The sequence below is a fragment of the Clytia hemisphaerica genome, unplaced genomic scaffold (assembly GCF_902728285.1).
Source record: "Clytia hemisphaerica strain Z4C2 unplaced genomic scaffold, Clytia hemisphaerica genome assembly, whole genome shotgun sequence".
Taxonomy (NCBI): Eukaryota; Metazoa; Cnidaria; class Hydrozoa; order Leptothecata; family Clytiidae; genus Clytia; species Clytia hemisphaerica.
This window is the reverse complement of record NW_027103595.1, coordinates 1,405,115-1,428,797: the sequence shown is the minus strand read 5'-3', so window position 1 is coordinate 1,428,797 and position 23,683 is coordinate 1,405,115. Positions and strand designations below refer to the sequence as shown.

General features: G+C 38.0%; 2 protein-coding genes across 2 annotated transcripts in view; both read right to left on the bottom strand.

Annotated features, from left to right (window-relative positions):
* Nucleotides 1-23,683, bottom strand: part of LOC136801652 (zinc finger FYVE domain-containing protein 16-like) — a 30,236-nt gene that overhangs the window by 6,164 nt on the left and 389 nt on the right. Inside the window, exons 2-14 of the mRNA XM_067058297.1 lie at nt 20,376-22,898; nt 19,644-19,846; nt 18,693-18,795; nt 17,509-17,898; nt 16,747-16,893; nt 15,530-15,583; nt 14,765-14,833; nt 4,914-4,987; nt 3,231-3,330; nt 2,185-2,282; nt 1,353-1,479; nt 1,129-1,211; nt 641-745 (exon numbers count right to left, since the gene is read on the bottom strand). Of these exons, the coding sequence (XP_066914398.1) occupies nt 641-745; nt 1,129-1,211; nt 1,353-1,479; nt 2,185-2,282; nt 3,231-3,330; nt 4,914-4,987; nt 14,765-14,833; nt 15,530-15,583; nt 16,747-16,893; nt 17,509-17,898; nt 18,693-18,795; nt 19,644-19,846; nt 20,376-22,898 (4,076 nt within the window). The remainder of the gene's footprint in view (nt 1-640; nt 746-1,128; nt 1,212-1,352; nt 1,480-2,184; nt 2,283-3,230; nt 3,331-4,913; nt 4,988-14,764; nt 14,834-15,529; nt 15,584-16,746; nt 16,894-17,508; nt 17,899-18,692; nt 18,796-19,643; nt 19,847-20,375; nt 22,899-23,683) is intronic.
* LOC136801653 (uncharacterized) lies at nt 5,728-8,745 on the bottom strand. The gene is made up of 2 exons (XM_067058298.1): nt 6,401-8,745; nt 5,728-5,832 (listed from the first exon to the last, which is right to left on the bottom strand). The coding sequence occupies exon 1, from the start codon at nt 8,588-8,590 to the stop codon at nt 6,743-6,745; it is 1,848 nt and encodes a 615-aa protein (XP_066914399.1). The 5' UTR covers nt 8,591-8,745; the 3' UTR covers nt 5,728-5,832; nt 6,401-6,742.

The following is a 23,683-nucleotide window of genomic DNA, read 5'->3' as shown; positions in this document are numbered from 1 at the left end:
AAAATTTTCATTTTTAAACTATGAGCTAGATACTGATCGGACTTACCAGATAAAAACTGTCAATAAAGACAAAGAAAAAATTCAAAAGGAAAAAAAGAAGAGATAAACCAAAGAGAAACGAATTTAAGGGCAACGATCGGTTTTCGAGCGACATTAAAAAAGTTCCAGTAGAACAAATCAATTTTATTGACAAGCCACACAAAAATTACCGTACCTTAAAAAAAACTATTTCCAAACTTATTCCATTTTTCCTTGGAAAAACAGCGGAAAAATCTCGGAAAAATCTCGGAAAAGTGCGGGGAGTGCAATCTTATGCAAAGCGAGAGTAAAATCCCTACCATTGAGTTTGAAGCCCGAACGGCTTGAGTAGAATCTCTAACCTTTTGCAGACAACAAAAAGTGAAGCAACCTATTTCTCATTCAGAACGCGTCTAGAACGCGCCGCAGTCATGACGGCAGATTGTATCTAGGGGTTCCTTTGTTTCTGAGGACTACATTTGTTGAAATTTAGCAATACATTTTACTTTCAATACGGCCTTTTGAGTAAAAGCCACGCGCGATTGTTCTGGATGGGAAACAAGTGGTTTCATTTCCCATCCAAGAGTATAGCTCTTCGGGCTTGAAAGTCAATGATCCCTACCTCATCATAACGGTGTTGTGGCAAACGTATGATCGTATCTTTACCACGTAAATTGATGGTGACGCCAACCACACGCGGTATCGTGTATTGGAAGTTTCGGAAGTCCTAAAGAAAAACATTGTATGTTATAGTATAAAGAAAACCTAGACGGGAGTTGGCCAAGAAATGGGCTCTTACAGAAGATTTGTGTACATGAGGGGTGGAGAATATATTGGATATTTTGTCCGGGGGTAGTGGAAAATCTGCCAAATTTGCCTTGTTTTGGGAGCAAATTTGCTTTGTTTAGGGGTAATTTTGAATGACTGGGGGGGGGGGTAAATTTCTAAAAAAAAAGGTTATATCCTCCACCCCCCCCCCCACATTCAATATTTTTCTGGAAACGCCCAATCTAAGCTTGTTTGATTCGGTCACTAATAAATCTGATGTTAAGTTGTGACGACTATAGCTTGATTGGGATAATCGTGATAATAAATAATAGATAAACTTACAGCCAATAGATCAAGAATGGTTCGACCAACACCGTCGTAAACAGCTGGACGATCAAGAATGTTCAATAATGGACATGGATAATCTACAATGAAAAATAATGAGGTGTACAGGGAAAAAAACATTGTATATCATAAGTATGATCATGTAATGAAATCATTATGATCATCTAACCATGCTCCTAGTGTACAATATTATGTTGATTTCAATGGACAAAAACACTTACATTTATACTCAGCACCAACTCTCAGCAACAATCTTAGTGGAAAATTCTTTGCCCATGGCAACTCACTCTTCTCGATGTACATACCAAACAAATATGGTGATGTTGGAATGATCAATTTCTTTATACACTGTGATGACAGAGAAAATAACTGACCTTTAAAAACCCTGGACTTAAATTACTTTAATCGGCTTAAATTTCGCGAGATTAAATTTCGCAAGCGAAAGTCAGAGTTTTGAAAAATTTCGCGTGGATTTAATTTCACATATAAGCCTGAAAACAGCTGACAAATTAGCCATTTTTGCCACAATTAGAGACTTTGGACTGGTTTCTCCGCCGAAAATGCGATTTAAAAAATTTTGTGGTGGATTCAATATCGCGAGTCAGGAATCTCACGCGTTTTCGCGATTTTTGATTTCGCGAAAATGGCAAAAATTCGCGAAAGCTAATCCGATTAAAGTTAAATAAAGCTCAGCGACTTTGTAGTTATGGTATGTTTCGAGTGAAATAATCGTAAATATTCAGAAATCTAAACTATTTACAATTTCGTTTGTTTTTATTAGGTCAATTTAATATGGTCTCGCCTAAAGCCAAAATCCAAAGCTAGAAAGATTAAGGGAAGCGCAATACACGTTCTTCATAAGAACAAACTATATAAGAACGTAATGCTGCAACGGCCAAAATGTTAAGAACAAGGTAAGAACATTTTAAGGCTTTATGGACTCTTAGCAAGATGGGCAAAATACTCACAAAAAAATTGAAAAAAACGTGTAGAAGCATGCAAGATGTCATAAGTTGCTTCTATAAATTGTGCCAGAAAATATTTAAACAATACCTGCAGAGAGTGTTTGAAGAATAACATCGCAACATTCTTAGGAGTGCAACACAGACTAGCGTCATATTCTAATTGTTCCAGATCCGAAACTGGATGACCTGGGGAAAAATAACGAAATCAATCGAATTGGATCGAATGGAATTTTAGTTTCAATCGATCAGATACCTTGAAAGGTACCAAGAAGAGCAATTTCATTAAAAGAAATTGTACACCCTATTTGTTGACCAGCCCTGGATTATTTATCTTCCAGGCCATCCTGGACGTCACCCATCCTCAACATATAGGGGGTACAGACTATTTCTGGAATAGTCCAATAGAAATTTCATTACAAGAAATCGAGCTACAGGGAAGAAGTTTTCAGAGATTTCAAATTATCTTATTCTGACACTGAATAAAAATCATTAGGCCAAAACATTTTGAGGTTTTACCCATATCATAAAACGTTATTGGTCTATTCCAGAAATAGTCTGTACCCCCTATGTTGAGGAGGTGTGGCGTGGTCTGGGAAATTAGGTTAAAAATTCAGGGTGGTCAGTAAAATAAGGCCGAAAAAAACAGGGCGGTCCTGAGAAATGGAGAAAAAAAACCAGCGGGGTCACCTTTCACAAAAAGGACCTCCTCAACAAAGGGGATAGGATTTTTTTGTAGAATAGCCCATCATTACAAGTGAAAAATCCAATTATCCACATTATCCCTTCAAATTTACTTTGATCAGAATGGGCGATATACATATAGGGGGTGGTCGAAAATTTCCAAAGGGTAATCTGAGGAGAATTTCCTGTGGGTTTAGAAAAATGTTTTTTGGGGGGGTAAAAAATTATTTCTAAAGCATCCTGGGGGTCAACGACTGATTTTAGTGCAACACCGTCACTTTTAAGTACGAAAATAATTTTTCTAAGGTTTTTTTTTTTTGTAAAATTTTACCATTTCCAGGGGAAATGTAAACACACATTTCCACGAATTTTTTGTCCACTTGAAAATGTTCGTCCATCCCCTTGTATGGATATTTAATGGAATCGCCCTATGATCAGAGAAACCCTTCTTACCGTGTTTGGCTTTCTCGAAGATATGGTTCATTTGTTGAAGAACCTTTCGTGTCAGCGTTCGATCATCTACATCGTAAGAACCACATTTGATTAAAACGACCTAAGTGAAAGAAAAAGCAAAACAAATCCAAGGCCATTTTAGACTGGAGTTGTTTATAATTCATGTAATACAGTAATATTGGCGTTATGTAATAATACTATAATCGTAACAGTAACGGAATAATATCAGTTTAAATAAGCTATAATTTGTCCCTTCTACTTTTTACCCCTAATTTCTGTTTTGTATTAGTTTGATAATTCTAGCATGTTACACTAGGGCTAATTCGGGGAAAAGAAAACCACGTGAAGTTTTAATCTTTAGGGAGCGTCTCCAAATGTTGTTTCAATTTTTTCGTTTCAAATTGTTTCATGAAACGATTTAAAACGAAGTTCAAACGAAGTTCAAACGAAGCTCAAACGAAATGCATAATTAGTTCTAATTTAGAGATAATTATCTAATATTATCTCTGAGTTTTTTCTATTTCGTTTCATTTCGTTTAGAGAAACTTCTCACTTAAAAATTTGTGAAACGGATAGGATGAGAGTTCATGTTTAATTTCACATATGCACGCTTTTTTAGGAATATATCTTAATGACTGAACTTTATTTTCAACAGAATGTTTTGGTTGAAGATCAATCCAAATTGAAGTCTGCTTTCGTATTTTATGATGTAGACTTTTTCAGAAATATGATTTCTTACTGTTAGGGGCTATCAGCTAACAGGGATATAATTAGTGCAACAATTTTAACAGGTCTTAAAGGTGTTACCGACTCAATTTGTAATTAATTACCAACTCAGTTGTAATTAATTACGGTATTCCCATATGAATTATATTGAAGTAATTTGCAAAGTGTTTCGGGTTGTTATGTCGGAAAGTACCTTCGCAGCCTTATACCATAATTTTTATTTTTTATCAGAACCAGGTTTAAAAGAATTCTTAAATCGAGGGCAAAAGATATTAGAAAACTTGTCAAGCTTGAAAGCAAGAAACTTCAAAAACTGAATCCCTCTAAACATCGAAAAAAATATTACGCATTTTGAGGAAGTAAGAACTATCCTTTGTTGTAGTAACAAAATGAGACTATTGCTAAAAATCCTAAAAAGTTTTGGATGACATGAAATCCAGAGAAAAAATTTATTTCGTTTCACCATTCGTTTCAAAATATTATCTTTTTTCAGTTCAATTATCTTCTTTTCTTTTAAGTAATTAAAGTTAATCAGACATCATTATCTGAATATATTCGAAACGAAGTCGAAACGAAGTCGAAACGAAAGCTAAACGAAACATAAACGAAGCTTTCAAACAATATTTGGAGACGCTCCCTTAAGTAGAATTTATTTTTAATCTGTTTTAACAGGCATTCCCAAATGAGAGGGGGGGGTCGAAGGGACCTAACAAAACAGACCCTTAATTAAAAAAATTAAATTGATATATAAAGTGATACATTTTTTTCTCTCGAAACTGAATATTTTCCTAAACTGTGATTTTTTCCTACCCTTAGAGAACTTTAGAAGATGGAAAAAACCACACCTACTCAGGACCCGTTTTTGCTTGAATACCCCCCCCCCAAAAAAAAACAGAGTTTGCAAAAATGGCCGATTGTAAATAAAGGCATGTAATATCAGTGAAGAAAATATCTTACAATTTCTTCTTGGTTAGACGCACCCATACCATCTGATGTGAAACACCAACATTTTTTCTCCACGCAACAATCCACTGAAAATGAACATGAAAGTGAAAAATTTTGACATTAGACATGCTTTCAATAATAGTTAAAAAGATTTTTAGTCTAGCATACTAGACCCTAGCGTAAAGCTATTTTAGTGGAAATTCGTCGGTTCTACCCCCCCCCCGCCTTTGCTGGACTTCAATGGCTCTAATCCTTTGCAATGGAGTGTCCCACAAGGTTTAGGACCATTGGGAACCAGCTCAGCTCTGTATGGAGCTCAGAATAAGCTTAACTAAGGCTCCAGTAAAGCGCTGTAAGCTTACAGAAGTTGCACGCATTCCATCTGCTGATATTCATGATATGCACCACTGCAATGTCTTCTGACATTACATCACGGAACCAACAGCTCATTGGTCGTAAGTGACGTAAAATCAGTCAATACGTCACTTGCAACCAATCAGCTATTGGGTGGAATGGAAGACATTGCAATGGTGCATATCATGAATAGGGGATGCTCATCCAGGCTCATCGTGTATAAAAGTCCCGTCCGAGACTCAGTTTGTCGAACACAAACCACAAACCACAAAAATTTTACACTTTCTAAACAATATACCCAGTTGGTGCAGAGCGTCTTAACAACGTCCATCTAACGTCCCTGACGTTCATAAAACGTTAGATGAACGTTGAAAAAACGTTTTTTTTGTACGTAAAGATGACCAAAATGACAGTTCTTATGCTAACGGAAGAGATGGAATTGTAAACAATATACCCAGTTAACACATAACGTCATAACAACGTCCATTTGACGTCCCTAACGTTGTAGCAGGGCAGGACCGCTAGGGATGTTTGTAACACGACGTAATTATTGTGATATGGATGTGAAGTGTTCAAACTGAAATGAATACAAAGAAAATAATTTAGAAAAATTGACAATTTGACTAAATAAATGAAAACTAGGAATGATGATGCTAATTAGTGAAAATGACTAATTAGTGAAAAAATGACTAATTAATGAAAATGGCTAATTAGTGAAAAATGACTAATTAGTGAAAAAATGTCTAATTAATGAAAAAATGACTAATAATCAAACAAAAAAGGCACGAAACGTGAACAAGGTAGAACCACAGCTGTGACCGCCAAGAAGCCTGAGCACGAACGTGCGAATGAGAATGTGGGCGAAACGAGTGCACAGCTGAGAAGACCATGAAACCAGGGCACGAACGTGCAATGCAAATGGAAAATGAAGGCCAGAAATGAACTGAACTGAGCCAAAATGAAAACAAGGCAAGGCCAATGAAAAGAAAAAGGACTAAACGAGCCAGAGAGCCTGAGCACGAACGTGCGTGAGTGCAATGAAAGTCCAATGAAAAGAAGAAAGTAAATGAAAATCTAAGTTTTGAATAAATATTTTTGTAAATTTTCTGAATTTATAAATGTCAAATAACTAGAATAATGCTTACCAGATTGCCCAAGTGTAGTCACTGTGTGAAAACTGCCATGAAAATGTGCTTGAATGTGAATTGAAATTCAAAGTAAAATGATGTCAAAATGTCAAACTCAAAAACATGTCTCAACACCATACGTCTTATCTCTATAAAAACTCTCGTGTAACTGAAGTGACAGTGACAAAACAGAAAATGTGACTATGGGCGAAAAGAGTCTCAAGGGACGATGACGTAATGAAATATGTATTAAAATGTATATAATGTTGCGTATGAAATAATTGATTTTTCTATGATATACTAATGACTTTTGAAGTCATTTGAGAGTCCTTTAACACTGCCCCCGGGCAGATGCAAAAGTCATTTAGTCAAGTTAAACATTTCATTTAAACCATCCACCAGATCAACTTCATCCACTTGATGGATAACTACTAACTCACGAACTGCACGATTCGTCTCGCGGAACACGCTTTCGTTGTGATTCTTGTACGCGACTTTGACTTTTCGAACTTTTGAATCTCGTCCTGGGAATAACTCTCGAACGATACCGTACTGATATGTGGAGTTGATGAGGGAGTCATTCTTGAGGAACAACACGATGTCGCCCACCATGATGTCTCTGTCGTTGATGAACCATTTGGGCTGATAAGTGATTTTTGGAACATGGTTGATCAGCCAGTTGTCAAACCAAGTGTCGAAGATTTCGGTGTTGGTTTGAAGGATTTTCGATGGATTCTTGGAAACGATGAGTGGTTCGGTAGGGCTACGATCATTGTTACGTCCAAGCTTGAGACGGTTCGGTGTGATGAGATCCATTGATTCGTAATCGGATACAATGCCATTGAGTGCCAAAGGCAGGTCGTTCATGGAGTTTGCTACTTCCGATGATAGTGTCTCCCATTGCAGGATCGATAGTCTCCTTCCTTGGAATGATTTGTTGATTGATGATTTCACTTCTCGTATCTTACGTTCAACCTTTCCGTTATAATTATGTCCGCCGACAGGGCAAACTTCGAAATTCATCTTGACGTCGACGTGAAGGCGGTTTTTGAGATCTTTGAACGAAATCCTTGAATCGTCACAGCCTTTGACCATTTGGCTGCCTTGATCGATGAACATATTCATTGGATAACCGTTATCACAAGCGAAGCGAGTAAGGGAAAGTAGAAAAGATGGCGTGCTGTAGTCGTCCATTGTCTTGATCGAAATGGTGGAAGTTGTGGAGCAACAAAAGATTGTCAACCAAATTTTGATCGTTTTGCGTTTGTTGAATGAACTGTATGCTTGAAATGGTCCGGCTAGATCACATTGAGTGTTGTAGAATGCTGGTGCAATCGTCATGCAGGAGTTTGGAATCTTCCCCATCGAAACCTTGATGCGTTGTTTTTCGAGATAACGACACAGTTTGCAGGCTCGTTTGATCTTCTTTGTGACCTCACGACCTTCAATGATGTGGGCGACTTTGGATGCATAACGTAATGTCGCTTCGATTCCCGAGTGCTTGACGGTCTTGTTGAACCAGTGAACCTCTTGTAAAATGGCGTAGGAAAGTGGTGAATGCTTTTCCAGGATCGGTACACAAAAGACAGTTTGATGGAGATCTTTCATGACACGAGTCATTGGTGTAACGATGTTGATGCTTTCGTTTGGAAGAATGCGACCGGTGTAAATGAGTATACCGTCCACTTCAGTTGAGATACGTTTGTATTTGTTAGGGCTGACGAATCGTTTGACCTCATTAGTTCCCTTGTGCCAGAAGTAAACTTCCGCTGATTTGATGTGAACTTCCATATCGTCCAATTTGATGATAAGCTGATGATTGTTGGTATTGGATGCACGTCTTTGTTGAGCTAAATATCTAAGTTTTTGCAGATATTTAAATACGAGAGCAAGAATTCTGATAACTTTGGTGAAACGAAATCTGTTGGGGTCTATCAAGTATTTCGAGAATGAGTAGCGTTCGCTCACTTCGGCAGGAAGTGACGAATGTCCAGAAGTCTTCGTGAATGAATGATGTTGGTTGCTCTCGAAAGTAGCCTCTTTCTTCATTTGGGTAAGGTCAGAAGAGTTAAGAATAATCTGACTCACTTTTTTGATGGGGAAGTCCTTGACATCAGTTGTCATCCAGGAATCACCGTTGATCCATCTCGAACTGTTGTTGATGTCGAAAAGCTTGCAACCACGACGTGTTGGAAGGTCGGCCAACATTTGCTTCGTGTTGATGTAGTACCAATTTTCGGATGACGTGAAGCGTTTGATTTCAATGATTCGATTACGTACAAATGGCTTTAGAGTGATCTCGTCGTTGCTGATCCAGTGCAGATTGATTGTGCTATCAGTTAGTTTGATTAGTTTGATCAACAACAGTTCGCAGATATGTCACCTTCTGAACGTTTTTCCATCCTAAAACGTAAACATTTGTGTCACCAATGTCTCTTCCCTGGTGCCCACGTCGACACTGGCAAGCATCAGGAAGGTAAATGTCAACGTCAATTCATATGCAGACACAAAGATCATGACAACTTCACCATCAAGAAACACGTGCTTGTCTGTGAAGAGCACAAGAGGGATCAAGAAAATGTCAACCAACTCGAGCGATTCAAGCAGAGGTGCATCAGCAAACGTAACAACATGCCAGAGTTCTCCAAAAACATCTCCAACTTCATTGCAATTTCATCATTCCAAACCAGATCACCAAAGGACTCTGTGGACGAATCAGCCATCTTCCAGTTTCAAGAAGTCACCATCAACCATAAACCGTATCTGATTTTCTACGATTCTGGATGTGACGATTTCATCGTTCGTACGTCATCAGTCAAATTATTGGATGCCGAATTGCAGTGCCAAATTCCTATCAACTTGGGTGGAGTCGGAGGTGTGACAACTCCAATACGAACAAACGTTTATTCAGTCAAGATCCCAACCCATGACGGATCTGATGCAACATTTGTTGGAATATCACTGGACAAAATCACCTCAACATTTCCAACCTACCATTTGAACGGCCAAGTCGAGCATGACGTCCACGAAGCCTACAAGAAAGTTGGAGGTGATCCATCGCAACTTCCAAAACTACCACCTACCATTGGAGGAGACGTCGATTTAATGATTGGAATCAGATACCTCCGTTATTTCCCAAAGTTCGTGTTCCAGATGCCTTCAGGATTAACAATTTACCAATCCATATTTCGCAGCTCATGTGGCAGTCGTGGAGTTATTGGTGGTCCTCATCAATTGTTCACCATGATCAACAATGAATTCCACAGGACTGGTAAGAGTGATTTCATTTCTAAACAATTCAGACTTTATCAAACTGGTTACCAACTCAACCCAGACGTTCCACTTCTGTGCACAACTCGCACCTACCAAGTCTCCAACAACTCGTATCCTGGCCAACAATCAACGTTCGACATTGCTGAAAGTGCCGGCAGTGAAGTTACCTATCGTTGCACCAAATGTCGTTCTTGTGTCGATTGTAAGTCCAATGGATCAATAGAGGCAACAAGCATTCGTGAAGAGGTCGAACAAGAACTCATCAATAAATCAATCATCGTAAAATCCGACGAGCAAGTGACGATCGCAACACTTCCATTCATCCAAGATCCCATCACTCGTTTGGTGCCCAACCGTTCTAGGGCACTGAAAGTCTACAATCAACAAGTTTCAAAGCTTAATCGTCATCCAGAGGACAAGTCAGATGTATTAGAATCCGAACGTAAGCTTCAAAGACTTGGACACGTTGATTACGTCAATAATCTTCCAAAGGACCAGCAAGATCAACTGTCATCAAACGCTATCCAAAACTACATTCCATGGCGGGCTGTATGGAAACTCAGCTCGCTAACAACGCCATGCAGAATTGTGTTCGATGCATCACAGCCAACAAGTAGTGGATATAGCTTAAATTCAATCCTTGCCAAAGGAACCAACGGGATGAACAAATTGGTGGAAATCCTCATCAGGTGGTACACTCACAGATCCGCCTTCCATACCGATGTCACCAAAATGTATAATTCCGTCAAGCTACGCTCTGATCACTGGTGCTACCAACGATACTTATGGCACGACACACTCGACATCAACCAGCCACCTGAAGAGAAAGTGATAAAGACGTTGATATACGGTGTGCGATCAAGTGGCAATCAATCCGAAAGAGGCATTCGTCAAACCTCATCCTTGTCGAAAGAGGAATTCCCAGAAGTTGACCAAATCGTAAACGAAGACTTGTACGTCGACGATTGCATGTCTGGTGAAGTTGATGATCAAACCTCAAAACAACGAGCCGACCAAATGGAAATCGCTCTCAGTCGGGGAGGGTTCGGTTTGAAAGGTTTCACATTCAGTGGTGATGATCCTCCAGCATCTTTGACCAAAGATGGAGAATCAATCGGCGTTGGTGGTCTCATTTGGTATCCGAAATCAGATCAAATTGCCATCGACGTAACCGAATTAAATTTTGCCAAAAAGCATCGTGGTAAAAAGCCAACCATTCAAGTCGGCGTAATACCATCAAAGCTCACTCGACGTCATTGCGTTTCGAAAGTTGGTGAAATATTCGACATCACTGGCAAATTGACACCCATCACCGCTTCATTCAAGCTTGATCTTCGCAACCTTGTCGATCTTGGACTCAGTTGGGACGATGCCATTCCTGACAATCTCAGACCGATCTGGGAAGATAACTTTACCATGATGCAAGAAATCAAGACCATCCGGTATCAAAGAACCATCGTTCCTCCAGATGCAGTCAATCTGAACATAAACACTGTCGATTTTGGGGATGCTAGCAAACAGATGGCAGCTGTCGCTATCTACGCACGAATGCTCCGTAAAAATGGCGAATATTCCTCGCAACTCATCTTCTCGAGATCCAAAGTCATCTCACCGACAACGCAACCACGTGCAGAGCTCATTGCTGCTGTGCTCAATGCCCATACTGGTGAGGTCGTCAGACGTGCACTCAAATCAAAATATGATGGATCAATCAAACTAACTGATAGCACAATCAATCTGCACTGGAAAATCAGATACGGTTTATGGTTGATGGTGACTTCTTGAAACTGGAAGATGGCTGATTCGTCCACAGAGTCCTTTGGTGATCTGGTTTGGAATGATGAAATTGCAATGAAGTTGGAGATGTTTTTGGAGAACTCTGGCATGTTGTTACGTTTGCTGATGCACCTCTGCTTGAATCGCTCGAGTTGGTTGACATTTTCTTGATCCCTCTTGTGCTCTTCACAGACAAGCACGTGTTTCTTGATGGTGAAGTTGTCATGATCTTTGTGTCTGCATATGAATTGACGTTGACATTTACCTTCCTGATGCTTGCCAGTGTCGACGTGGGCACCAGGGAAGAGACATTGGTGACACAAATGTTTACGTTTTAGGATGGAAAAACGTTCAGAAGGTGACATATCTGCGAATTCCTTGCAGACAAAGTATTGGATCAGCTTGTTTCCTTTTGGTCCAATGGTTGTTGGATGATCCTTTGAACCACAAATGGCGCACTGAGTTTGATCGTCTGGAATTGGAATTGAAGGATCTCGAATGCTTGGATGCGAATGCTGACCTCTTGGTGGCTTGTCAGTATCTAGCGATGTCAAGAGTTGCTTTTGCTGTTGAACTTTTAAGTCTCTCTCTAAAAATTCTATCAGCTGAAACCAAAGTTCTTTACCCTCTAAATCTTGGTCACAAATAGACTCAAACCATCGAGTAGTTCTAGAGTCACCAATCAATTTGTAGAGACGTTGGATTCCATCACTGTTGTAGAGCTTGGCTTCAATGTTGTGTTGTTCTGATAATGACATTAGGTCTTTCATGAGCGAGATGATCTTAGTAAGAGCTTCAGCAATTTTGGATGGATTTTTAAGCCTCCAGATATTTTCGAGACTGGATAGCTCTTGCAGTTTATTGTTCAATAAAATGTTTGTGTTACCGAATGATGACTTTAGACGTTTCCAGATTTCGTCAATGTTTGTTTCAGCTTTCACGATTGACAGGGCTGGATCCTCTAAATAATTGTTGCGAAGAAGGTCTGGCATGTAGCATCTTGGAGTGTGGCGTTTGTGGAGCTTCTCAAACTCGGTTTGGAATGAGTAAATGTCTAGTTTTGAGTCGAATCCACTGAATTTCTGCAGTTTGATTTTCAGGATCGAATCTTTGAATGTCGAGAGTTTATCGATCTCTCTGTCGGCAAGCTGCTTTTTGACGTTGGTTGAGAAGGTTTGAAGAGAAGTAATCAAACGTGAATACTTCTGCTGTAGCATTGTGACTGATGGCTCCTTAGTTGTCCCAGTTGTGTCTCTGATAAGGACCTTGAGTTCGATTGCTATCTTCTCCATTGACTTCGTGATATCAGGAATATCTTTGCTTGCAGATTGGACGACAGTGTCTGTTACTTCATTGAAATCGATGGAAAGTTGGGATTCGATTAATTTTAGGGAGTGGTCAACATTTTTGATGGAAAACTCGATTGATTTCGATTTTGCCTCTTTAGATGAATTCTCGACGAATTCTCGTTGATCACGTTTGGTTTTCTTTGCATCAGTGATGTACATTTGGATGCTAGAGATTGCTGAGTCGTAGGATTCGAAAAGCGTTTTGTCGATGGAGTCATTCGGCACTTTGATGAAGAGGTGACGTAGAGTTGATCTCATTGATCCAATTTTTGAAATGTTGTCATCGATCTCCTCTGGTGGTGTTAAACCGTCAATAGCAGATTCAATGATGAAGTCTTTGATTTCCTCCAGGATGAGGGTGATTGAGTTGATCACATGTTGAAGCTCATCAGCCACGACTCCTGCAGTGGCTCCGGTGAGATCAGGTTTGAGATGCTTTGTACCGTCCTCACTGAACATTTTGTAATCGATACGTTTCTTGGATCGTAACAGCATGAAGATTGTTAATGGTGCGACATGATTGGTTTGAATGAGTTTCTGATTGAATCGAGATTCTGTGATTCGAGTATCTGTTTGAATGTAGCAGGGCAGGACCGCTAGGGATGTTTGTAACACGACGTAATTATTGTGATATGGATGTGAAGTGTTCAAACTGAAATGAATACAAAGAAAATAATTTAGAAAAATTGACAATTTGACTAAATAAATGAAAACTAGGAATGATGATGCTAATTAGTGAAAATGACTAATTAGTGAAAAAATGACTAATTAATGAAAATGGCTAATTAGTGAAAAATGACTAATTAGTGAAAAAATGTCTAATTAATGAAAAAATGACTAATAATCAAACAAAAAAGGCACGAAACGTGAACAAGGTAGAACCACAGCTGTGACCGCCAAGAAGCCTGAGCACGAACGTGCGAATGAGAATGTGGGCGAAACGAGTGCACAGCTGAGAAGACCATGAAACCAGGGCACGAACGTGCAATGCAAATGGAAAATGAAGGCCAGAAATGAACTGAACTGAGCCAAAATGAAAACAAGGCAAGGCCAATGAAAAGAAAAAGGACTAAACGAGCCAGAGAGCCTGAGCACGAACGTGCGTGAGTGCAATGAAAGTCCAATGAAAAGAAGAAAGTAAATGAAAATCTAAGTTTTGAATAAATATTTTTGTAAATTTTCTGAATTTATAAAATGTCAAATAACTAGAATAATGCTTACCAGATTGCCCAAGTGTAGTCACTGTGTGAAAACTGCCATGAAAATGTGCTTGAATGTGAATTGAAATTCAAAGTAAAATGATGTCAAAATGTCAAACTCAAAAACATGTCTCAACACCATACGTCTTATCTCTATAAAAACTCTCGTGTAACTGAAGTGACAGTGACAAAACAGAAAATGTGACTATGGGCGAAAAGAGTCTCAAGGGACGATGACGTAATGAAATATGTATTAAAATGTATATAATGTTGCGTATGAAATAATTGATTTTTCTATGATATACTAATGACTTTTGAAGTCATTTGAGAGTCCTTTAACAAACGTTCATAAAACGTTAGATGAACGCTAAAACAACGTTGTGTGTCGATTGAGACAAATATATTACACCCCTTGACAATTGTCATCCACTTTTCACATTCAGGTCAGAATATGATGGCATTTCTGGATATATTTTAGCGTTATTGCTGAATTTAAAGTTCGGGAAAGAATGGAATTTTCCGGCTTTCTATTTAATCCGATATTTCGAACTTGGAGGGGAGAGTGGCTTCTAGGTTATGTTCTCATAATGGGGGTAAATAGGTAGTCGGACCATTCATAAGCTTTTTGACCCTCAGATCACAAGCTCCTAAAAATCTGTACTTTCGAACCCTAAGCTAATAATGCACTAAAAAACTACAAGCTGTTTTTTAAGTTTTGCTAGGAGATTCCCTTTGTGTCAAATATAATGGCTAACATTGTAGATCAATTTGTTATTTCAACTTACAGTTAACGATTTTGACGCGAACGACGAGATTCTTGTTGACAATAAACGTGATTGGATCTTCCTGTTCGTCTGAATAAAAACAACATAAATCTTAACTCAAAGACCAGATTAGTGGGCAACCTAAAGGCTCCCCTTTTCAATACCTATTTACCCCCATTTTCCCCCAAGGAAATTTCTAGCATCTAATGGTATTTTTGTCTCGATCCTCCGTCCGATATATTTACCCCCAAAAGTGGAGAGACTAACTTCTTTCCCTGGATTACTCTACTTACTATCACCTCCTTTGTTTTCTTTAGTTACTGATCAGAGACAGAAGTATTAATGAAAGTCCTTGTTTAAACCCAGCCAAAAATTTCGGCAGAAACCTTTCGCGAGGTTCGTTGATGTTTCAAAGTTGATGTTCCACTAAGTTACTTGAAACTTAGTTATATAATTATCGACTCTTTTCACGCCCACCCATATCTTTCCATCGCTGGCGTTATAAGGGCCAGGCTAAAAATGGAAAGAAATTCGCTTTGGTGTAATAATGGCCGGCGTAAAAAAGGGCGGCTCTAAATTAGGTCCTTTTCCTTTTAATCCTTCAAGACTGGTAACCATAAGCACCTAAATTTGCCTCTCGGGCATTTTATGCTTAAAGGAATAAATACGCCGTAACAAAGTGTGGAAAATCAATGAAAAAGAGGTGATCGCAGCGAGCGCTAGTAAGAGACGTCAAACAAAGCGCTTAAATATTGTGCAATGATTAGTGATATGGTAATTATTTACCTCGGATTTGGCTAAAAAGTGTATCCAAGTCTGGATTGTTGACGATACGTGTTTCTGAAAAATAAAGAATGATTTAAAAACTCTATGCTGTCTATTGAATTAAATTTCGTGTGGATTAATTTTCTTGATTTTCGCGAATTTCGGTCATTTTTTTCGCGAAACTTACTCACTACGAAAATTTCAAAATCGGCATTTTTGTAAGAAAATGAAAGAAGTAATTTGAAAAATAGGCCGATTCGCGAAATTTTGTCCAAGGGGAAATTTCAGACCTTCGATTCCCGAAAAAAGCCCACGCGAAAATTAATCCACTTAAGTTACTTCATTAGCAACTTAGCACTGCAGTTTAGCAAAGTGTATTTGTTAGAATATAAGAGTTAATTCGAGTATTAATCGACTAATCCAGAAAGGACTTTTACCCCTTTCTACTATAGGAGGTCATTGTGAGTCTGGACACAGGGGATAAAACAACTGCAGTTTTCTGGATTTTGAATGGATTTTTGATTTTGTGGAGAATGAATCAACATCTAGAATCTATGTATGAATTAAATGTTCGACCTAATTACACGTTTTCTTGTAAGAGCAAATTATATAAGAACATAAGGCTTCGATGGCCAAAATATTAAAAACAAGTTAAGAACATTTTGAGGCTTAATCAGTCTGTGCCACTAACCCGATCGGGAAGATTCTTCCGAAATGGGAAGAAACTTCCCGAACGGGAAGAACTTAGGCGAATTTTTTCTTCCTGATTGGGAAGATTCTTCCTCTTTGGGAAGATGAAAAATGACTGAATCTTCGGCAAAACTGTACGATGACCGGCGAAAGTTGAAACATTTTGGAGCTGATAAAGCATCAAATTTTAAGATTTTTCACTGAAAGAAAAATAAACTTTACCGTGGAAATTTGGTTTAATTTTGAAAAAACTGCGTTAACTTCCCAAACAGGAAGTTTCAACCCAATCGAAAAGTCCTATGTAAGTAAAAAAGCGGGAAGATCTTCCCGTTCGGGAGTCAAGTTAATTTCCCGTTCGGGAAGATTCTTCCCATTTCGGAAGAATCTTCCCATTTCGGAAGAATCTTCCCGATCGGGTTAGTGGCACAGACTGTTAATGGACTCTAAAACACTCAATTCATTTTCGAAAACTCACACAATGGTGAAATTAAGAACATTTTAAGAACATTTATGGCTGAAAACGGTGTTCTTATAAAAAAAACATGTACCTTCGTTACTTCTCCTTATAATTGGTGGTAGATTGGTAGCCGTGCTATTGAACATGATAACAGCACTCATCTCTGACTCTGTACGATTACGATTTTGACGTTGTCGTGCTGTTGGTGTATATGCTGGTAATTGGAAGTTCATCATTTCTGAAAGAGTAGTTGGGTCAAAAGAAAATATTGTAAACACAGTGGAGTCACACAAATCTCAGTTTGAGCCTAAACTAATGACTGAAAGATTAAATGCAAATCATTTTTTGACCATAACTCTTGGTGAAAATCGAAAACGTTCCTACCCTGTGACAGGGTATTTTTCAAACACTTTTCCTGAGTTTTAACTTGAGTTTTAAATTGCCGAACGGTTATGACTTTAGTGGTTCAAACCAGGAGTTTAGCTTTAGCGTTCAGCTTTAGATAACCGAGACGGCTGTCCTTCGACCCCGTGAAAACAATTGAAAAACTGTCTAAAAGTCTGGGCTAGATTACACGTAAAATATCGACTCTCATTCTACCTTAACTAAAGGAATTAATTTTTGTGGGAACTAATTTTCGCTTTTTTTGCGGTTTTCCGGCAAAAAATTAGAAAAGTCCCTAGGAAGAAAAAAAAAGAAAATGTGTACAAAATAGGGCAAAACCGTGAAATGCCATTTTTCAATTTTTTTTCGACCGAGAAAATTAGCTCCTGCTAAAATAAAGGTATTTTAACCAACTAAATCTAATGTTGAAAAGGAGGTATCAGAAACAAAACATTGTAAGAATACGAACCTGTCAGTTGGGCACCGGTCAGATGCGGATTACGTCCTCCATTACCAGGCAGTACGTCACCCATTCCTTGAACACCGGCCGGTAAGATTGGAGCAGGTTGCTCTGTAAACTGGTTTGTGGGTGACGATGGTGACAGCTCAGAGTAAGGCGGTGCATCAGAGGAAGCGGAGCCAAGCCGCTCATGATGACCATCCACAGCTTCTGAGTAAGGCGGTGGAGCTTGCGGTAATTCAGCCATGGGTGGCACTGTGGTGGTTGTGGTTGTTGGTGTTGTTATGACGGTTGGAGCAGCAGATTCGGGTGGAATTGGTGATGCGGTGACGGGCGGTTGTGTGACGCTGCTGCTGGTTGCAGCAGGTGTGAGGTCTGGGATTGGGTTGTCTGAAAGAGCTGCAAATCAAAATTTAGTACAAAAGATTCAAAAGTCTATTCATAACATTTTTTCTCAAAAAAACTCTGGAAAAGGTTCCGGACTTCCCAACTTCAGTGATGCCATTCGAGAAATGGAATTAACTCTTGAATCACCACAGAAAAGACACTAAAATGTCGAGGGTCCATTGATGATTGAATTATAGACATCCAACAACCATTGAAAAAACAAGAGGTTATTCGTGCAGATTTTTCAATTATAATGGTCTTGTCGAATTAGGTTGCGTAAAAATCTGTAATAATGGTGTAAATCATTCATACAGTGAAGTCTCCATAACTGGAACACGCATGGGGAACACAAATTTGTTCAAGTTAAGGAATGCTACAGAGTAAGGTTTATAAGGGATTGTAAGCTCTGAAGGGACGATAAAACTTGTTCGAGTTAAGAAGACATTTGAGTTATAGACGAGGTTCGAGACTCAATTGTATGAAACACTATATATATACTTTGTTCGAGTTAGGGAAATTTCAAGTTATTGAGTAAAGTTTATAAGGGATTGTTAACTGAAGGGACGATAAAAATTGTTAGAGTTAAGGAGACATTTGAGTTATAAAGGTTCGAGACTCAATTGTATGAAACACTATATATATACTTTGTTCGAGTTAGGGAAATTTCAAGTTATTGAGTAAAGTTTATAAGGGATTGTTAGCTGAAGGGACGATAAAACTTGTTCGAATAAGACGCGACGTTCGAGTTATAGAGGTTCAAGTTAAAGAGACTCCATTTTACAACCCATTTCCTCCAAAGATCTTACCCTGCGAAATCATGACATCACAGCAATCTTGACAAACTCTGACAAATTTGTAATTCAAGTACGGTAAACAATACTTCATGTTGCAACATACTGAACAAAGAACCTGCCAAAAGAAAACAAAATGAAAATATGAGATGAATTAAAGTAAGTGAAGATCACAAATATCATATTCCTTTACACACAAGATCAACTGCTCATAGATTCCCAGTGAAAGTGTGTACAATTTTCAAGTCAAGTCCGCCGCGTTGTTATCTAATTTACCTTAGATTTTCGAATTTTGGAATTTCAAAACATTCGAATCGACCAGAATTGAAAACACGATTGCGGACGAGTCAGTAGCTCTAAAACTGAAATGCTTTCTTTTACATGGGAAGCTCTATCCAGTCAAGAAGTTAGAAGTCAGTAGTAAAGAGGGAGAAATTAAAACTGACATAATGTTTCAAACTCAAGATCCCAGTCAAAATAAAAGAAGTCATTTACTCAATTCTGGTAATCTCTACCCCCGATCTCTAATACCTTTCAAATGCCATTAATTGTCGCGCCACTAATATTCGCACATTTCATAAAAGAGGGTATTCGCGCACCCTTTAATTTTCGCCTCCCATCTAAGAGAGGCGGGGTACAAGACGCAGTTATGGGTTTATAGGTGTATAATTGTAACATAATTGTAGCTACACGTTTTTTTTTTAAGAAACTAGTTTTACCAAGCAGCCTCAATGTTTCTTAAGAAATCGGCCTTTTGAGCCTTAAATGTTTCTTACATGTTTCTAAACTTTTTGACATAATCAGCCTCGTGGAAGGCTGGATTGGAAGGTTCTTAAGAAAAACCGAATTAAAAAATGTTATTTTCTCATTCTCAGCCTCAGCATGTTTCTTAGATGTTTCTTAGTTTTTAGGCATTCTGAGCCTCATGTTACTTAAACGTGTGTTTCTTAAAAATAAAACGTGTACCTTTCCACAAGCTCTACAATGATGTCTTCGTTTAACAACCGTGAATTTCATGCTACATTTCATGCAATTGCTGGCTTTCTCATCAGGTACCCATTCTGGTGCAACCCAACCAAGATTCTTTATCTCATTGGGAATCTCATCTCCAGAACTCGGTTGTTGTGATGAAGAATCCAAAGCTGTTGCCCCCTCTGGTAGTGACTCTCCTAGTTGATTTGAAATCAAAAATAATTAATGATCAATTAGTCAAGGTTTTACACAGCAAATTAGCACACATACTCTTGAAATTTTGGTTAGTTATGAAGAATTTTGAGACATGAAAGCCTCTTTATATAGTTCACTGAGACAATAATCTGTCTGAAACGGAAGAACTTTTAACACTGAAATAATTAACTAAACTTAAGCAATATACCTTATTTTTAAAGCCTTTTACATAGTTATAATGTATGTTGATTCAGCAGATTGAAATACATAGAATCTTTTGTAATGAATAAAGAAAAATGTGGAGCAAGATTTTTTTCTTCCTTTTATTTACAAATTTGAAAGGACTCTTTTATTAAAATTTTGCTGACATCAGTTTCAGACGAGTCGGGTGTATATAACACCGTATAATTCCTTTAACGTTCTATGTCCATACAGGGGAGGTGGACGAACTTCTTCAGAGGTAGAGATCTGAGAAGAATTTCCAGGAAGTTTAAAGGAGTAGTTTTTCATTGTAAATAAGCATCTACTTACCTTGCTCGTTTGGTGAACCTGCAGATGCATTTGGATTCTCTCCTTCATATTCAGGATTGAGTGAGAATCTGACTCGTCTACCAGAACCACTGGTACCACCATTTCTTCTCAAAGATGTTCGTAATTCAGTTGATGTTTCTCCTTCTTGAGGTTGGTCATCAGATTCTGGTGTGGTTTCTTCTAGAGATTCTGGTGATAGCTCTTCTGTTTGACCATCTTGCATTGTTGATACTGGTTCAATGGATTCATAAGGTGTTTCTTCATTGGATGTCATATTATTTCCTGTTGCTTCTGTAACTTGAATCTCATCATTGTTAGTTTCGCCAACATCGTCAGGTGTAGCTTCAGTATTGATACTAGATTCATGATCTGGTTCATTGCAAGTAGCAGCCAAAGCTGCATTAGAAACAAGCTCTTGAGGAGGTGCAGATTCTACTACAACACTTACAGATGTCTCTTCAGGATGAGTAGTATTAGTATTAGAATCTTCATCATTGACCTCAGTCGCCATTCCTAAGTCTTCCTCTAAATTGTCTAACAAAGAATCTAATTCATCAGAAATGTCTCCTGCCTGTTCAGTAAAACCGACAGGTTCTTGAGGAGTATCAACAGTCTGTAATGGTTCCTGAACAGCAGAATCTTCAATATCTAGTTCATCAATATTTCCCATATTAGTATTTTTGTCAATTACATCTTTTCGAGTATTATCATTATTGACAGTATCTACATCATTTACATTTTCAAGTTCTAAAGATACCATATTCTCTAGCCTTGGAGTTTCAACTACGGCAGATTGTAGATTCCCAGCCTGCCTTGCATGGTCAACTGTTTCTACATTACCAATATTTACATTATTACTAATACCAGTATCTTCTTGGATTTCAAAATTGACATCAGGTATTGGCGAGGTTGAAAGATTGCTGACAGCTTTGGAGGGATTCTGCTCTCCGACAGTAGTTTCCATGTAAGACTCCATATCTTGGCTTTCCTCTATATCATCCTCATCAGGAGTTAAACATTTCATAGAATCAAGAGCATTAGAAACAGAAACAATGTTTACACTTGCTGAGCTTGGTAAATCGCCAGAGCTGTCTGTTGGCGACACATCATTATTAGACTTATCAAAAGTTTTATCATCAGATGTCACATTTTCAACGCAAGAATCATCCTTGATAGGCGTATTATCCATGTTTAAAACAACGTTTCCACCCTCCACATTGGTTAAAATTTCTGGATCACTTTGATTTTCATTATCATTAATAATTTCAGATACATTTTGTTTTGGATCCACCTCTTTTAATATTTCAGTATTATTGGGGGTACTGATATCCGTAACATTGACAGGATTTGGAACCACATCTTCACTAGAAGGATCTTGCTCTACCCCTGAAACTGATTCATCTTCTAAATCATCATCGTCAATATATGGAGGTGGAGCTTCAGATTCATCAACCATATTTTCATCCAAGTCTATTTTAATCAATTCATCAGTCTCCGTGGTCTGCTCATTATCCTTAATGGTGATGTTTGAGGCAATTTCGAGTACCTGGTCAGCATCACTTGTATCAGAAGAATTGATAAGATCCTCTACAGTTTCAACAAGACCATCACCTTTTTGATCAATAACAAAATTTTTATTATCAATACCAATAATACTATTACCATTATGAGAAGAATCAATTCCACCAATTAGGTCAGTATTGGTGCAATCCGTTTGAATATCAGTCTCATCAGTATCTATTGATGGTTTTACATCAATTTCTTTATCGGTATTGTTTTGAGCATCAGTGGTCTTTTTGTCAACCATATTTGTTTTTGAGGTGGGTAATACAGTTGGCACATCAGGCAGCTCCAATAAATCACATAAGTCACCAAAATCATCTTCCTTGTTTACTGTATCTTTATTTTCAAATTCATTTCCTGACTCTATCGAGATCAGCTTATTAGGCTCTGTCTGATTGATTGGTGAGCTCAAGTCAAGGATATCAGTCGGTAATGTACAATGGTCAGTTTCACTCATACGCTCTTCCAGTTCTTTAAGACGACTAGCTGAATCAAAGTTGGGATTCTCATATTTATCATGATCATCAACAACACTAGAAAACGGATCTAACAGTAAACTAATGTCAACATCGTCGTCCATATTGGCCCCAGATTTTTCTTTGTTTTCTGACGATTGGAAAAGATGATCAGGGGATTTGCTCAAAAATAAGTCTTTTTTATCGTTCTGTTCCTCATCAGGATTATCAACACCGGCTTGTTCCTGCCATTTACGTATGCGATCTAAATCACTAAAAATTGACTTTTTATTAATTGTTGAAGTGGTATCAAGCATTTTCAATCCATTTTCAGTTTCCAGGGTGAAATTATTAACATCATTTGTATCGCATGCTGCTAAATGATCATCTTGTCTGTCAAAATCAAATTTGACAATGTTTTTGGATCGTTGGATATCCTCATCTATCGCTGAAACATTTGCTTCAAAGAGTGATGCCAATCGCGTCGGTGAATATTGGGCACCACCTGAAAAACCAATTTATATAATTTTATTTTCCAAGTTGAAATACTTTAATGAAGACATAAGTAAGAAAGTTTGTTTTGGGAGAGAGCTATAGTTAAAAAGCTGTCAATTTAATATACATCCTTAAGCAGGTCAAAACATTGTATAAATTTAATTGTATATATACAATTAAATTTATACAATGTTCTGACCTGCTTAAGGCAGATCTTTGTCAGGCTTAAAACATAAGAAAAACAGTTGAAGACAATACCTTGACTTTATCTGATGTCAATAAAGTCAATGTACTGTGGTAGTATCTTCTGTCTGATGTGTGCAAAAATTATGTTGTCTCTGGGTGACAATTGCCTTGATCTCTCACATATCAGGGAAAATATACTACATTGACTTTATTGACGTCAGATAACTTAAGACCTGACAAAGATCTGCACAAAGCAGGTTGAATCATTGTGTAAGTTTTATACATAAATACTGAAGAAACAGTGTTTTTCTTCTCAATAATTCAAGTTTTGTGTATACGCATTCATCAGTTGATAAGAAAAAAAACTTAAAGTATAGAAAAGAAATACACCGTTTTTTCAATCTTTATGTGACAAGCTCTACTCAAGTATTGAGCACTCTTAATTGTGCAGAGAAACACAAGAAGTGTAGGCTACGTCATAACTTCCTTCATTTCGAGGGTAAAACTCGAACTAACGTACTCTTCGGGATATGAGCACTGCTCTTGTTTTTAATATTGAATTTCTCCGGATAAATCGCATGAGCACTGAGGTTTTAATGAAACAATAGA

Bases quoted from the DNA above. Each gene is read 5' to 3' on its own strand.
- LOC136801653 (XM_067058298.1), bottom strand. From the start codon at position 8,590: ATGTTGGCCGACCTTCCAACACGTCGTGGTTGCAAGCTTTTCGACATC.